The following is a 16894-nucleotide window of genomic DNA, read 5'->3' on the forward strand; positions in this document are numbered from 1 at the left end:
TGTGAATTAAAAGAAAAAGAAAAGATATAGATCCGTAGAAACGTTCGTTTCTCGCGCCTTGTTTCGACAAGCGGCATTTTCCGCTGTTCAACGTCGCGTAATTCCCGCACGCGGTGTCAAGTGTATGATTGTCCGCAAGAATATAAAAAGTCACGTGGCGCGAGATATAGATTATAAATACGCACATTACGTGCGTGTATCGATACGTTCGTGATGTATGCAACTATAAAGCACGGGCTCCAAGTGCCAGGCACTAAAGTGTTTTTCCGCGAAGGAAAACGCATCAGGATCGCATCTCCTACGAAAAGTCCTTGTCGAATGCGCTTTCGTCACACGACAAGTGCGGCCACGATTGTACTTACGAACTGTTTTTGTTCATAATTTATTAATCGACTGTGCTGTTAAATTTAGCATTTCCAACGCAGATGTTTCCCACGACTCGCGGTGTTTTACAATCGCGATAAAGAAGAAGAAACCGATCGTGCCGTACAGCCAGCGAAGGAAAGGACGCGGCAAAATGGTATCTCTCGTAAATTAGCTAAATATATCGCGCAATATAAATTATTCCAAGGCCTCTAGATCACGTCTTAACCGTGCGATATATCGCTGCTCTCCGTGTCATTACGTGCTATGTAATAATTACGGCTTACTGAGTCAAGAACACGAGGGAGTTAATTAAAAGTGAGAATTTCAACGTCCACGCGACAATCAAATTGCTCGCGGAATCTCACATCGATAATCTCCCGGTAATTTCAAATATATCCGGTAATTTCAAATATATCCAGATAATTCCGATGATTCATACATGCAAAGAATATTATTTATAACTTCCCTTTTCGTCTATTATAAATTCTTTTCAATTTTATTATATTTTATTGTATTTTGTTATGTTTCACATTTATTTCTTTCGTTTACTTACGGGAATCATCTCTTTGTACAATAAACTAAATTAATACAATCAAAAATCAAACTTTCTGTTAGTGTAGTAATGGACTGTTAGTACTATATCTATCTTGTTAAGGAGTCTAATAAATATTTAATATACTAAGAAAAAAACATTTATTTACTGGATACTAAAAAAATAACGCGTACTTACTTAAATTCAAATTTTTTTATTTAAATGGAATAAATAATTACTTTTATGAGAAAAGATAAAGTTTTAAAAAAATGTGTATTTTCTTATTTGAGAAACATTTTATATTAGTTTAAGTAAATATGTTCTTATGCACGTAAACATATACACACTATATACTATATATAAATTATATATGTGTGTGAATGTATATATAGTGTCTATTATGAATATTTATTTATTTTTTATTTTTATTTTTTCCCTTATAAATAAATAAATTCCTTCGACATATTTTCTCTCAGCAAAGCAGATTTTAATTCTTAAAATATAAATAGCACATATGAAAAATAAAAGGACAATCGGTTATTACAGAATGTCTATCTATTCTTTCGTTATAGGATTCTACAAAATTGTTTTTACCACGCTATATATAGAGAAAAAAATGATTAATCTAACTAAAATTGTAGTTACTTGCGCCCTAACCATTTTTTTATAATTGTATATATTTATATATCATTATTATATATTTATAAATGGTATATATTTATATATCATTTTAAAATAGTAGTAATAACATGTAGATAAGATTATCGTCACTTAAATTATAATAGAATTTAATAAAAAAATTGTTTCTTTGACCATAATTTATAGTAATTTTTCTCTATGTGATTATAGTTACAAATATCAAACATTTTTTCTCAGTGTATAAAGTTCTCGCGGTGTAGAGGAGCGATCGAGGACAGATCAAAGCATCTCCTAGCATCTCGCCAAATATCTATCTTGCTTTCTACGGTCGTAATTTAAAAATCACATACTTCTGAGGCACAAATTCAGATAAGACGGTTGATACTTTTATGTAATGACCAATAGTTGTTTCTCGGCAGACGTTCGCGTTACAAGAGGATTTTGTGCCAAACTTTCCATGTCTGACATTTCGTATGCAATCGCTCAATACAAATATACGGACTGAAAGCGAATCGTGCCGCGACGCCATGTCGTGGCACTTAACGAGAATATCTCTCTTCCACATTATCGGACAGAGGAGGCGGTGACAAAAATACGCAATATAAAATATGCGGCAATTCGTCACGTTCGGCAAGGATGCCGATTCACTGCGCGTCGAGGCTACGTCGTATTTCCTTCTCGACCCGAAAAAAATACAAATCCGCGTGATTTCACGTTTATCTGTTTCATAAATATGCGAAGCTGCAGCACGACTAAGCTTCCATACCGCTCAATTAACACTGCCTGTTGATTGAGCCTCTAAACGGAATTTGATATCGCAAATTCCCATTCGGTCACGTATGTGCAACCATCGTGTGCAAGAAAATTCACGAGAATCGCGAATACATACTCAGGGAAAGACATGGCGATGGCAACTATATGACGATTATATGAGTTTTTTTCGTGTAGAACTAATATACGTATACATTTTGATAAAAACTACACACGCGCAGAGAAAATGTATAGTACACATAAGCAGAAATATTTAGTTGCATCAGCTCAGTTATCTGTGTGATGATAATGCGTATGGTTCACGTAATTTAATTACTACATCTTTGCATTACATACTTTGCTACATCAATCACATCAATGCGCGTGATCTGCTTGTTGGCAACCAGAGAAATCGGTTGGGGTGACATTTACCGTAGTAAATACATTCTAGTTGGAAATATTGCTATAACGCAAGTAATCAATAATTGCTTTATGCAGCAGCCACATAATTAGTTGTTCAATATTTCATTGTTGTATCTGTTTGGCACAGTCAGATTTATGTGTGGGCCAGCCATACTATTTTTCCGTATATGTTATAGATGTTGCAATTAAAACTTTAGAGATGTGCGAATCTAGATTTTTTATATCGAATCGAATTAAATTAAAGAAAAATCGAACCTCAGATTTTAATTTCGAATTTGAATCGAATTAAATCGATAAAATTTCACCCGAATCGAATCGAATCGAATAAAATTGAATCGAATCGTTGAAAGAATTTTTACTTAACATAATCATTCAACATGAAAATAGTGACTTTAGTATGAGAAAGATAATATTGATTATATGATATCAATTCATTTTAAGGTAAGAAATATACAATATGTTTCAGTTTCAGCCTTGAAAGCTGCGCAACGACACATATCGATCCGACAGTTGTCGGTAAAAGTTTATCTAGAAACCATTATCTTCTTTTAATATTTAAAAAAAAATCTTAATGTATAGCAAACTTTTTAAGTCATGCTAATTCCGATAAGGCTAGATGTCTTTAATAATACTTCGTTCGATTCGAAATTTTCGAATTATTCGGATTCGAATAGTTCGCACATCTCTACTTTAGTTTTTATATAACTACAAAGCAATTTATTAGACTATATAAAAATAATAATAATTAATTTTAATAAATTTCCATAATAATAAAAAATAAATAATTTTAATAATAGTAAATATATTATATATATACATATATAATTATAATTATATATATATATATACAATAATTATATATATATATATAATAATTCTACATATTAAAGTTGATAGTTGTCACCTACATAATTGCCATTAACATGTTTTTTTTTAGTATAGAATATTCCTTTAGACGAGCGGATATAGTCGGGAGGTATCGAACACGTATAGCTTCGTATTAGTTAAGTATCTGGCTGACTACGCATGCTTTTATCACTCCGCGCTACATTATCGTCGCATACATTTCCTCAAGGTCCGCGACGATCTGCATACTTAACCCCGCCTGACCCAGCGTGTATCGCGACGCGCGGTATATCCGCGTTATTAAAAACTAGAATTATTCACGCCGCTGCGAAGTATCATCGGGAAGCGTGAATCGTACATTTGTCATAAGGCTCTGTTGTTTATAGCCAACTTTGCGCGGCCCAAATAACTTACGACTTTTCTCTTCGATCGACTCGAAATATTCATCCACTTGCCGAATATCGCGCGCGCGCATTTTGGGGTTTATTTAAATTTTTAAATATTTAATTGATTCAACAACACATTTACAGTAATATAATTATATAACATATTTATATTGTACATATTTTTTATATATATATATATTTTTTTTTTTATATATATTAGATATACACTATGAGAGAGAAAAAATCTGAGAAATAAAATATATTTATTCGGTGAGTACTACAAACGTATTTATTTAATCCAAATTCTATTGTTTAAGTAGAATAAACAATCACTTTTGTGAAAAGTAACGATAGTATTTGAGGGAAATATATATTTTCTCACTTGAAGGAAATTTTTTCTCGATACAAAATATACTACTAAATATACTACTAAATATACTATATTAGTACAAAAATAATTATGTTATTAGCACTCAACAAATAGATATTTCTTATTTCTTGACTATCTTTTCTCTCTATGTTGTTAAAAAAAAATACAAAGTTGATTTACACGCGATGTGAAGGTAGACACAGGGTTTACCCGCAAAGAGTTTACCTGTTATCTCTTCAATAATTTGTAAATTTTATACATCTCTTTATTTTTCATTTTTTTTTAATATGTACACAATCCAGCAGAATAACTTTAACACACACAGCAGAATTAGAATACTAATACTACCTAACCGTATACATTTACATTTTTTCTGGATATTAAAGTAAATACCTGTCATAGTGAGAGATTATTGTTTTGACGTTATTTCTGTTTCTTAATCAAAAAGTAATAAATCAATAACATCTGCGATTGGAAGCAATCCTAAAAACTTGGCATTCGAGGCTATTATGTTAATGCTATTACAAATTGCGTATATCGTACGCAAGAGAGGAAAGGAAGTAAAGGACACGAATATTCTTCCGGTTACGCGCTAATTATGAAGAACGAGAGACGATGATCTCGAGAGAACGTCTTACTGAGAGAACAGTGGAAGAAACCTATCGTTCTGCACGGAAAGAACGGCTGAGGTTGAGACAACTAAAATTACTATGTTACCTTACGAGATGTTGGAGCATCTATATTGTTTTGTATCTTAACATTCGCTATATTTACTGTACCAAGCGCATATAGTTGTCCCGACTATTCCTCCGTAGCTGAGCCCGTGTGGTTGTGACAATCATATCATAGTTCGTGCTACAGCGTGAATTGTTGTCGCACCACCACGCCAGCGTTGGCACTTGCACAATGTAGTGATCTCAACTACAGTAGCATGACCATATCAATATGCGTATATTACAACTATAGACATAGTTGCCTCAAATATTACTATTTATTGTAGGTGTGGCAACCATAATTATGCATTTGGTAACCATATCGTTTTTTCCGTGTGCTTTTTGTTGTAGACGCTGATCTGTCTATGGGCACAGGAGCAGCGGGAGGATCCATTCTCGGCCTTGCCGCTTCGGGGGTCACCGGCATCACCGGAGTCACCGGTGTCACCGGAGCTGACGGTACTACTGGCGTCGCTGGAGTTGCCGGGGTCGCCGGGGTCGCCGGAGTCGCCGGGGTCCTATCACAACATTGCGCCATATGTGGCGATCGCGCTACGGGGAAGCATTATGGAGCCTCGTCCTGCGACGGGTGCAAAGGCTTCTTCCGGCGATCCGTCAGGAAGAATCACCAGTACACCTGCCGGTAAATCGCATTCTCACGATTTCTATTCTTTCCTTTTTTCTTTCTCTTCCTTCTAAACTGTATATCAAAGGCTCTGCAATGAAGAAATACAAACAAATAAAGAGAAATATAAGAACTGGATATCAATACGAATAATTAATTTATGAGAGGAGGTGATATTGTGCAATATTTTAATGGAGTAATGCCGGCAGTCTTATCTCTCTCTCTTACCAAATTATCTTTAAATCCTTTTATTAATTTAATAAATCTTTATTAAAGTCTTTCATTAATTTGATATTTAATTATTATTGTCAGTTATTATCACAATTATTAAATTTACAGGATTAAATCTTATAATTTAATCCTATTATTAATTCTATTAATTCCCCCTTATTAAGATCCATATTGCATATTTACTTAGATTCCTATTAAAGTTGCGAAAAATCAAACTTGGATCTGCCTACTTTCTGAGCGGGACACCATATCAATTCGATCATCAAGATAGTATTTCTCGCAACTTACAATGTTTATATGTTCATATTGAATGAAAGTATACGAGTTTTAAACATGTTGCGCATAGTATATAGTAAAGTTCGAAAATATATTATGTTTACACTCAAATAATATATTATCTTACCGTAAATTAATTATTCGCACTTGCATCCAGTACAGTGGAGAGGAAGGCCGGAGGAGGAAGCTCTTACAAGCCTTATATTTCTTTTAATATTCCTTTTTCTTTTCCTTACAAGTATTCATTTCTTTCCAGGACTTCACTTTGTCTCGCTTGTCACACCTCTCCTTTTCTATTTTATATTTTTATAATTTCTCTTGTAATCACTTATAGTTTCTGTTAAATCAAATTGTCTGCATTTCTTTATTTGCGTCTCTTTTGTCACTTATATATCTTTAGTTTTATCTTCTCTTTTCATTTCTTTCCGCTATTTAACTGTCAGCATGATATCATTGTATACTTTTGACTTATTTGGAATATTGAATCCCTCTATAATGCGATATGCATCCGCGAAACATTCTTAAAAGCTCAAAATTCTTTGTCTCAGGGCGTCAATAGAAGCATTTATATACAATATATATATATATATATATATATATATATATATATATATATATATATATATCTGTTTTTAAATTTCTCTGTTTATTATACATTTGTACACGCAGAATTTGTTACGAAATCGCAGCTCATGGAATACAATTTTTCCCAACAGATTCAACCGAAACTGCGTGGTTGATAAAGACAAGCGGAATCAATGTAGATACTGTCGGTTGCGCAAGTGCTTTAAGGCCGGCATGAAGAAAGAGGGTGAGTGAGTTAGTCTGTTGAGTCGAATTGTCCGTGTATGTTTCATCATGCATTCGGAGACACAGACGTATCTAAATTCCCGCTATTTTTAAGTAAAAAAAAATTTAAATTTTATTAATATACTTCATTATTTACGTAAGGCGGAACATTTCGATATTGCAATTCTTTCTTTTTTGTGACCCGGTTTTCATGTTATTAATAAGAATATTCTTAATCAACATTCGCATTTATTATGCATTTTTCTAAAGTATTGTCATGTATTATTCACGGCCTTTTCGTACTACGCTTCTTGGTTGTTTTGTTTCACCTCTACTCCATAGTAATGTTTACTATTTTATTTAATTCTATTAGTTGATTCAGCCGAAAATCGATAACATTGTTATTATTATTATTATTTCGTGAGCGCATAAACAGCCTTGTCGAAATTGAACGGCCGATCGAGGTAAATGAACTTCGAATGGTAAGCGACATAAATACGTATATTAAAGTTCGAGCACGTTCTGATGTTCAACGTGGTGAAAAAGTTTTTCTGAATAGCTACGAGCTACGAGCTATAGTTGACACGACTCGAATATCATTGCGTATATAATCATAAAACAGAACAAAGGTTCTCTGGCCCAAAGGTTTCTCCAAGGGCCGTGTGAACTTGCGACACTTCCCATTTTCCTCAAAATGCGGGCGCGTCTTCATTCATATGTAGCAGAGAAACAGAGAGTGATAGGTAGTTATACATGAACTTCCAACAATTACAGCTGTGCAAAATGAGAGAGATCGCATAAGCAGCCGGAGACCCAGCTACGAAGAACAATTGGCGAACAACGTCAACGGGCTTTCGGCGGTTCACTTGCTGCACGTTGAAATGTTCAACAGACAGCAGACTGAGGTCAGTACGGCTTAACCTCGGCCGAATTGAATATGTATGATCCGCGAAATCTGCGCCCCCCCCGAAAACCCGGTATAATTCGCCGACTTTGCGCTCGATAATCTTCACCATTTCTTTGTTGATATTACCGTCGTTTCTTCTCACAATTGAGAAATCGCGAGAGAAATCGATTTTAATTAGTCTCAGATAAAATTTGTAGCGGTCTCGAATTAAATCAACAAGAACTTCCGCGCTATATCGATCGTGTCTCACACAAATTCGTGCTAGAAACTGATCGTATTTCTTTTCTTTCTCTCCCTCTCTCTCTTTTTAATATAACGCGTAAGCAAGCACCAATGTAGCGACAATTCCGTACGATTTTAGCCAGGCAGTCCGAACGGTGAGATCGATTTCGCAACGATGAAATTAGCGAGCATAGAGGACGTGTGCGAGAGCATGAGGGAGCAATTACTGCTCATGGTCACTTGGGCGAAATCTATTCCGGCGTTCGGCGAGCTCGTGTTGGACGACCAAGTGGCCCTGCTGAGAGCACACGCGGGAGAACACCTGTTGTTGGGGGTGGCGAGGCGCAGTATGCGCCTTAAAGACACGTTATTGCTGGCTAACAATTGCGTCATCACGAGAACTTGTCCTGGTACGTAGAGTGTATGAAGTTGTCTGTCAAGTTTTACGGTGTTGGTAGTTTCTCTTGTCGAGCGGAGCAAGCGGTCTCGGGTGTAGCACGAGAAAGATTCGAGAAAGAAGGTCCCACGAGTCGCGTAAAATCGCCTCTGAGGAGAGTTTACACACGGAGAGAATCATTGTAATATAAGTATTGTAATAAAAAATTACTGAAATATTGTAGTAAAAATTACTGAAAAATATCTTGTGACCGAAGAACCTATCGAAAGTTTGCTTTAATTTATTATCTTTCCGTCTTTTATACGTGCTATTTATATTTTAGGAACTAAAAAGTCTACTATCAGCCTCTTAAATGGTATGCTCGGAAAAGTTTCGTTCGAAAATATCAAGTTTCTCTTTACTTTTACTCATAGCAAGCACAAATAAAGATTAAATATATTTTATATTCTACTTTTCAAAATTCTTCAAGGAAAATAGCAGCAAGGAGAAAAAATCTGAATACGTTAATTTAAAAGAAACGCAGTCATTTTAAATCACCACTAAAAAAATTAGACAATTCTACAACAAAAATTGCTTTAGAGGAATGTATTCACGTTTTTTCTTAATATATTATCAATTCTTTGTTAATTTATTGTCCTTTTATACATATTATCATTTTTAGGAACTAAAATTTGCTGTTGAAAAATTTATATCTATGCTTAAAATTTATATCTATGCTTAAAATTTACTGTACTCTATCATGTGGATAAACTTTATTTTTATTATTTCTATACTACTATAAAACATAATATAATTGAAAAGAATTTACACGAAAAAGAATTATAATATTCTTTCCATGTATAGAGTCGGGAAACGTATAAAATACTTAAGATATGTCCGAAAAGCTCATATGCTCGCGTCGAATATCAACGTGAGGCCTGTTAGACATTCGGAAAACATTTTTTCAAGGTTTTCATATTCACTAAAAGGCATTTGAGATTTCCGTGTGAATGCTTATATTTCTCTTTTCCTCACACAAACACATACTCTCTCTCTTCTTTCTCGATAGATTTCATAACTGTGTCGGGATTAACACAACCGCGTTGACACAACCGACTTGCTTCGTTTACTTGTGCTGCATGTGTAAGTTGCGTTTCGGTTTGGATAAATAATATTGGATAAATAACAATAACTAGACTAGGGTGTTACCGTATGTTTGAGATATTCCTCGGGTTTTGGTGTTGGTGTCGCTTCTTTTCGCACGAGATTAATATTAGGCAAACCTCGGCTGGTTTTCTCTTCGCACATGTTGCGCAAAAATTTTGCCTCATCGAGCGAAACGGTTCTCCCATTGCAAGATTTAAACGTAAAATTTTGTCAGAACGATAAGACGAATACTAGTTGAATTCTCTCTAAATGAATATCCGTTCTATCTTTTTCCTTCGAGTTCCAGTCTTATATTTTAGAAATTTAGTTCTATTTTTCAATAGAGATATCAGCAAATAAATAGCGGTATAAAAGTTTCCTTTAGAGAGCAGTTTCCATAGAAAACAATTGAATTGTTTACTATAGAAAATTTAAAAATTGCTAAAAATTTAGTTGCTACTCTTGCGAAATGTAACTACTAAATAGTTCCAAGAGTGCTCTCCATAAAACAACATAGATCGATCACATAGAAAATATTTTTATTTTCAGTTATTTTTTTACAGTTATTTTACAGTTATTACATACAACATCCTTAAAAGGTTAATGTAACCGGGTCTCAAAGGGTTGATGTAAACATATAATGATTATTAACAAAATTCGATTTTAATTCTATCTCGAGCGATATTCCAAAAGTATCGCCGTTATTATTCGACTATCGCGGAGCCGTCTGCGGCGGAAATTCACGCGGATTTCGTGTCTTCGGTGAGACACGAGCCTGTGAGACTCGATATTTCTAAACGAATGTTGTGTGCACGCTTCGAGCACGAAAGACCGACGTGTTCATCAGAAATCAGGTATACATCGTAACAAGTGACTTCTTATCGAGCGTACGAAGATATCTTGATTCGCGACAAAAGCTATCGATATCAGTGTGACACCGATACATCCTTCCTCGCTGACTTGTGTCAGCATTTTTCGAGAGATTCGGAAGCGTATGTGAAAGAACCGATCCGACGACCTTCACCTTTTTTGTGCTTACATAATTCCGTCGAGCGCGTGTATGAGTAAATGCGCGCGTTCGTCGTGAAACGGCCGTTTATTTGATACCTCGTCCGCGCATATATCTCGCAGTTGTTCCGTTCCGTTATGCAATTTTCCCCGAAAATCAAACCGACTGCGTCCCGTTCTCCCTTCCCATCTCAATATCTCAAGAAGTTTATTCACCTAAACCAGAGAGAATGTTTAAAATTATACAGAAATTTTACGTAACATTTGTCGCAATAAAACATACTCGTAGTTAAAGTTCATGCGACTAGTTTACACCGTTCGCAAGAAATTTAGTACTAAATATCTCGCAATTTTGCACGTATAAAGCTTATGACAGAAGTAATATAGATATTCCAGTGTAATTTCGTAAAAAAGAATGATATAATTTAAGTTAAAGACTAAAGAAAGAATTCACTACATCATTTTTGTGTAATAATCAATTATAGATTTGAAAACTGTTGTTTTATTCTTTGAGTAACATTGTATTGAGTGAAATGTTGCAAAGTAGTATCGTGCAATTAATTTCAAATTAACATTTATTATTCAGATATAGTGAAATAAATATATAAAAATTTTGTTCAATATAAATAGCGAATTTATGAGTAGCTCCCTTAACAGGTCACTGATACGCCTTTTGGATATTCTAAAAATATATGCCTGCTAAATGAATTCCTTAAGCATCAATGAACATTTGTTATTTTTCACCGGCTATTTTCTATATAAATTTACCCTGAGAGGAAAGATATCTAAGACTTAAAAAAATATTTATTTGATGGATACTATTATAATAGCATATATTTACATATATATACTAAAATATATATTAAAATAAATTAAATATAAATATAAAAAAATATAAATAAGAAAAAATATACCATTTTCTTGAAACTTTAGCTTCTCATGAGAACAATTACTCATTCTATTTAAATGAAGAACTTATATTTAGGTAAATATGTTATAATCATCCAACAAACATTTTTCCTTTTGTAGATATTTTTTTCTCTCAGTGCACATTAACACGTTGACTGTTTTCTTTTCGTACTTCCGGCTACTATTCTTTCTAAATCATCAAAACAGCCGACAACGTTCGGCTGGTATAGCACGAATTTTCTCGCAGTCGGTCAACAATGTGTTAACACGTCAAACGACTGTCAAACGACGAATTATGTCATGTGCAAAGTATGTAACGTGCAAAGAGAATTTTCCGTTCCATGCGTCAACTACGAGCCAATTCGCACAGGTTTGTTTCTTTCGGAAATAAACGTTCACCATGAGCACTCGACTGAATAATAAACATAATTAAATAGCATCTCAAAATAACACAATGATTTTTGAACGACGTCAGGAACACGAGGTTTCCTAATGTCGCTATGGCAATTAAAAGCGCGAGAGACGTCGGCAGAATTTCCGCTTGTCTAAATGAATCTTTTCTCTCGATGTGTATACAAGTTCGCGACACGTGTTGACAATTACGTAACATATTTCAGTATTCCATTCTTACACGTAGGTCTTCCCTCACACGTGTGGATCTATTCGGTAAGATATACAGCTCGTTATGTTTACCGTGCGTCAAGTCCTTCTCCTCGCTTCTATTACATTCGTCTGTAAAAAAAAATTATTGTTCGTAGGAGTTTTCTCTTCCTTTGCCTTCTTTCCTTTTTTTAAAGGTGGTAACTGGCTGATCCGAAGATCGCGCGTGCAGAACGAATCGTTCAGTAGTAAGACCTACCCTCGTAACTGCGATGTACATGTAAATGTGCGCCAATAAGCGGATGCTAATTGCATATCGCGTCTATACATGTCATATCGTTCTGTCGACATTATGATAATCAGTTTCGGTTTTGCATTAAGAAAAGAACGAATTCTGCAACTCGATAACAAAGTGGAAGCAGAGATAATGAAGTGATGTGTCACTTCGTAAAGTGTTACGCGTGTAAACTTGCACGGAAAAGAGAGAAAAAAAGGAGATATATGATACACTTAACCAGAAATATTTAGTTATAAGCAATGTAGTTGCATCAGCCCAGTTATTTTTGTAATGATAATGTGTACGGTTGATATGACTCAGTTACTTTGTAGCAATACATCAACCGCATCAATGTAGTTGCGCATGATCTGGTGTGCGATAACCGGAAATCAGTCTGCCTGGTATTTACTATAGATACACTCTAGTTGGAGCAATTTGGCATTGTCACTACTGCACCGTCAGTAACTCAGCCATTGCTCTGTAATTGCAACAATCACATAATCAGTCGTTTCGTATATCACTATTGACTCCGATTGGCACAACCAGATTTATGCGTGGGCCAACCATACTATTCTTTTTTTCCGTGTAGCGATTTACTAACGATCTACTAACTGAACGTTTCGTTTGGCATTGCACGATGGGGATGTAGTTAGTTGACTGAGTCCGGCATTTGTGTTCTTCCTTTCTTTCTCTCTGCCTCTCTCTTTCTTTCTCTCTCTCTCTCTCTCTCTCTCTCTCTCTCTGTCTCTCGGTGTACTAAATGCATGCTGGAGCGTCGATAGTGTCGTAAAGCGTATTCTCGTTCACTGGACTCAGTTTCCCAAGACGCGCAGCCGAACGGTATAATCGTCTCTTTCAGTAATGGCATTTTGTTCAGAGGGACGCACTCAGGACGTAGACATCAGTCGAGTCGGCGCCAGGGTGATGGACGAACTAGTGAAGCCTATGAACGACGTTCAGATCGACGAAACGGAGTTTGCTTGCCTCAAAGCAATCGTCTTTTTCGACTCACGTGAGTGATTTTCCGCTAACGAGGAGAATCGCGGAGAGCCGCGAGGAGTCGCGAGGTCGCGCGATCAACGAAATGAATAAAAATCTTCATCGTCGTCGTCGTTGTCGCGCGCGCGCGCGCTCGCAATAGACATAAATACATTCCGCTAATATAGATCAAATGCGATTCACTTTCAATAATCTCCGCGCTCGCACTCAATTCGATCTCGTTGTGGCAATCACGGCACGCGGCTTTCGCTCCGAGTACTTTCATAAACAACCGCGTCATCGTATATTTAACGCAGACATCGCAAAAAATAATCATAGATTGCGAGAAACAAAGTTTGTTGCATTATTCATTAGTTAGTCCTATTATTTGTTTATATTATCTTTTCCATTCCTGCTTTAATCTTTATTATTATTTTGTTTTTCTTATTATTGCATTTTTGATAGATCAATATGCAGGGTCTTGCTATTAAGACCCGAAGTGCGATTTATTTTCTTTTCATCTGGTTCAATTTCACTGTCCTTTTCTTTTCTCGATAAATCCTGACTTAATCTGTCATAGCAACTTTATAATATAGCAAAGATCGCCCATTTATCTATCTATTTTTTACTATTTGCTTATTGTACATGTTCTACCTACAGTTGAGTGAGTTACATGATTAATGCATCGCTTATTAAAATAAAGAATAAATATTTTAACTGCAGACAGACACAAAATATAGATATACGATCAAATATCAAATAATTCTCGAATAAGTGCTTCTTCAAGCCTCAACACAGATAGTAAGTGACAATGGAGAAATTATAATACACTGAAAAGAAAAAGTAAAAAATTTTTGTATCCCTCTCATGCGCGTTCCATGCGTTCAAACCCGACCGATCGAGTTGAATAATTCAATGCCGCGCCGCGCGTTATTCTCATTTATGATTATCCCGCTGTTAACACGTTAATTGCCCCAGTGACATTAGAAGAATTTCGTGTTCCTGACATCATTTTAAAATCAACATGCTATTTTAACGCGCTGATTAATTACATTTATTATTTAACATAGCTTTCAATAAAAATCTATCTCCGCAAAAGTCAAGCCTGTTGAAGTTAATGCGTAATTGGCGTGTGGAACAGTTCTTTTCCGTCAATTGTTCGAGATAACTCTCTTGTTTGGTAGTCAACGTATTAATACGCAGCTCGCAATCGATGCGCGCCGCCGATGACGGGCCGTCTAGATCGCCGCGCTAGATCGCCTCTAGACTGAATCATTACTTCATTGCTACATTATACTGTATCGTTCGCAGACGCGCAAGGCTTGAGCGAGGCCGGCAAAGTGAAGCATATGCGCACTCAGATCCAGATGAACCTCGAGGACTATATCAGCGACCGTCAGTACCACAGCCGGGGACGCTTCGGCGAGATCCTGCTGATGCTGCCGGCCCTGCAGTCGATCACGTGGCAGATGATTGAGCAGGTGCATTTCGTCAAACTGTTCGGCGTGGTGCACGTGGACACTCTGCTGCAGGAGATGCTCTTGGGCGGCACTACGACGGAGATGAACGGCACCGCCGCCTCCTCCGTGCCGATCTCGAACCCGGCAGGCAGCTATGTTAGCAGCAACGGCAGCCCCACCAGCCCGTTGACGCCCGCTAACGTCGGGTCGCCACAGGATCACATGCTGACCGCGGCAAGCAGTCCCGTCATGATCCTGAGGGATCTCACGCCCATCGCCGTGCAAGACGACGCCACGGTGTCCAGCTTCAGGCTCTTCAAGCAGGAGCCGAGCCTGGAGACCGAGCCGACCTTCTGACTAGATGACGAGCTGAGCCCACCGAGCTTGTTGAGCATGGCCGGCGAAGCTCCACTGAGCGTGCAATGAGCGATCGCAATGATGTGACCGGATCGTAATTTCGCGCCGGTATATAGCTCCTCGATGCAGCATCGGACAGTGCCGTGTGCCGCGTCATTATGCGACCCGTTTTCTAGTGCGTGTATCGAACGTAACTCTGACGTACTCGTCATATCGGACCCCCTCGTGGTTACTTACACGACGCAATGCGTTTATTGGCGCGAGTAAAGAGTATAGAGATGAGGAATCTGTGTCTGAACGCACCGACAGTCGGTAGGATAAAGTTGCGCTTTCTACGGATTATTGCCTGTTTAATCGTTAAGGCAAATTACGTTTTCGAAACTTGCAATTGAAATGCTGTATATAATATCAAATATTTTGATGAAAAATTCATTCTCTGCTCAACAATTTTTGTAAGCAGATAACATTCTTCGCGATATTAATGGAATTTCCTCAGCCGTATACGAGATTCTGCACAACGCAACGCCGGCTGCTAATGTGATAACCGCGATCTTTCGAAATACACGTCAAAGATATAGAATTCGCTCGACTCTCGTCAAGTTTTTGGAGCAATTGATTGCAACGCTATTTATAAGCACAACGTTCTGGGAAGAGAAAAATTTCGTTAGCGCTATCGAGGTTTTACGCGTTATCGAGCGGGCTATATATCAACATCTCGTATCAGGTGAGACATATCAAAAGATATCGACGCTTTTGAAATGTCCTGTTGATATCGAGCCGTATTTTCGTGGAGAGACGAACAATCGCATTTTTAAACTAATTCTAATCTTAATTTATTCACGGGATGACGACATCTCCCCTTTCTGGGAATTTTTGTACAAAATTTGTATATTATCGGAGTAAAATGAAAGTGGAACAGTGAAATAAATCGGACGGCATTAAAAGTAGCAAAAAGAACAAGGGAGAAAGATTACAATTGCGCATACAACTGCAATAATCAGATATTAATAATAAAATGACGATTATATTAGAGATTTCGACTTTCTATGATATTGGGTGAAAAGAGAACAAAGCCAAGAACAAAGATTCAAGTACGAAGGAAACGGACAAAACACGAGACTAAAGAACGAGGGACTTTCCGCGAAAGTTTCCCTCATGTGAATGCGGGAAACGCTACACGTAAATTGTGATCGACGTTCTGCTCAAGTAATTGCTCAAGTAACAAAACTCTATATACGTCGTTTATCGTGTTAGTCATAGCGTTAAATCAAATGTGATTGTCTACGTTAGTCCAAGAAAGTCGGTTGGACTGGGTGATGAATCGAGATTGGGGAGTACATAATATACATATTATCGTGAGGAACAAATAACGATATAGAGAAATCCCGAGCCCAATCTGTGCAACGATAAGTACGACGCAGCAGCGTGCTGTATAAGAGTCGCGTTTCGCAATAATAATTAAAAAAAAAATCCGCACCTGTACAAATAACGATCGATCACCGACCAAGATAAATGTGATAAGCGATAAGATCGTATCTTGCCATTGCTATTGCTGCAATAAGAGATAGTATTCAAGCACGACAGTTTGTTTCCGAAATCCGTGCTAAAACCAAATCGAAGCGAACGGCAGTTGGCTCGCGCTTGCCTGCGCGCTCTCTTTCTCTCTCTCTCTCTCTCTCTCTCTCTCTCTCTCTCTCTCTCTCTCTCT

At 36.8% G+C, this 16894-nt stretch overlaps 2 protein-coding genes across 9 annotated transcripts in view; one reads left to right on the top strand and one right to left on the bottom strand.

Annotated features, from left to right (window-relative positions):
* The window catches only part of LOC116853442 (hepatocyte nuclear factor 4-gamma), a 56362-nt gene extending 39474 nt beyond the window's left edge, over nt 1–16888 (top strand). For 3 of the 5 annotated variants that reach the window (XM_032834535.1, XM_032834532.1, XM_032834534.1), the window contains 6 exons: nt 5377–5668; nt 6874–6968; nt 7721–7851; nt 8215–8485; nt 13251–13403; nt 14681–16888. In XM_032834535.1, the coding sequence (XP_032690426.1) occupies nt 5391–5668; nt 6874–6968; nt 7721–7851; nt 8215–8485; nt 13251–13403; nt 14681–15186 (1434 nt within the window). In that variant the 5' untranslated portion in view covers nt 5377–5390 and the 3' untranslated portion in view covers nt 15187–16888. The remainder of the gene's footprint in view (nt 1–5376; nt 5669–6873; nt 6969–7720; nt 7852–8214; nt 8486–13250; nt 13404–14680) is intronic. The other 2 variants (XM_032834533.1, XM_032834537.1) reach the window with 2 other exon arrangements.
* LOC116853443 (DNA replication complex GINS protein PSF3) overlaps nt 5598–16894 on the bottom strand; it is an 18694-nt gene continuing 7397 nt past the window's right edge. The window contains exon 5 of one of the 4 annotated variants that reach the window (XM_032834539.1): nt 5598–5741. In XM_032834539.1, the coding sequence (XP_032690430.1) occupies nt 5641–5741 (101 nt within the window). In that variant the 3' untranslated portion in view covers nt 5598–5640. The other 3 variants (XM_032834541.1, XM_032834542.1, XM_032834538.1) reach the window with 3 other exon arrangements.

This window comes from Odontomachus brunneus, unplaced genomic scaffold (genome assembly GCF_010583005.1).
Source record: "Odontomachus brunneus isolate Ranch 3 - 2012 unplaced genomic scaffold, Obru_v1 Obru_scaffold_322, whole genome shotgun sequence".
Taxonomy (NCBI): Eukaryota; Metazoa; Arthropoda; class Insecta; order Hymenoptera; family Formicidae; genus Odontomachus; species Odontomachus brunneus.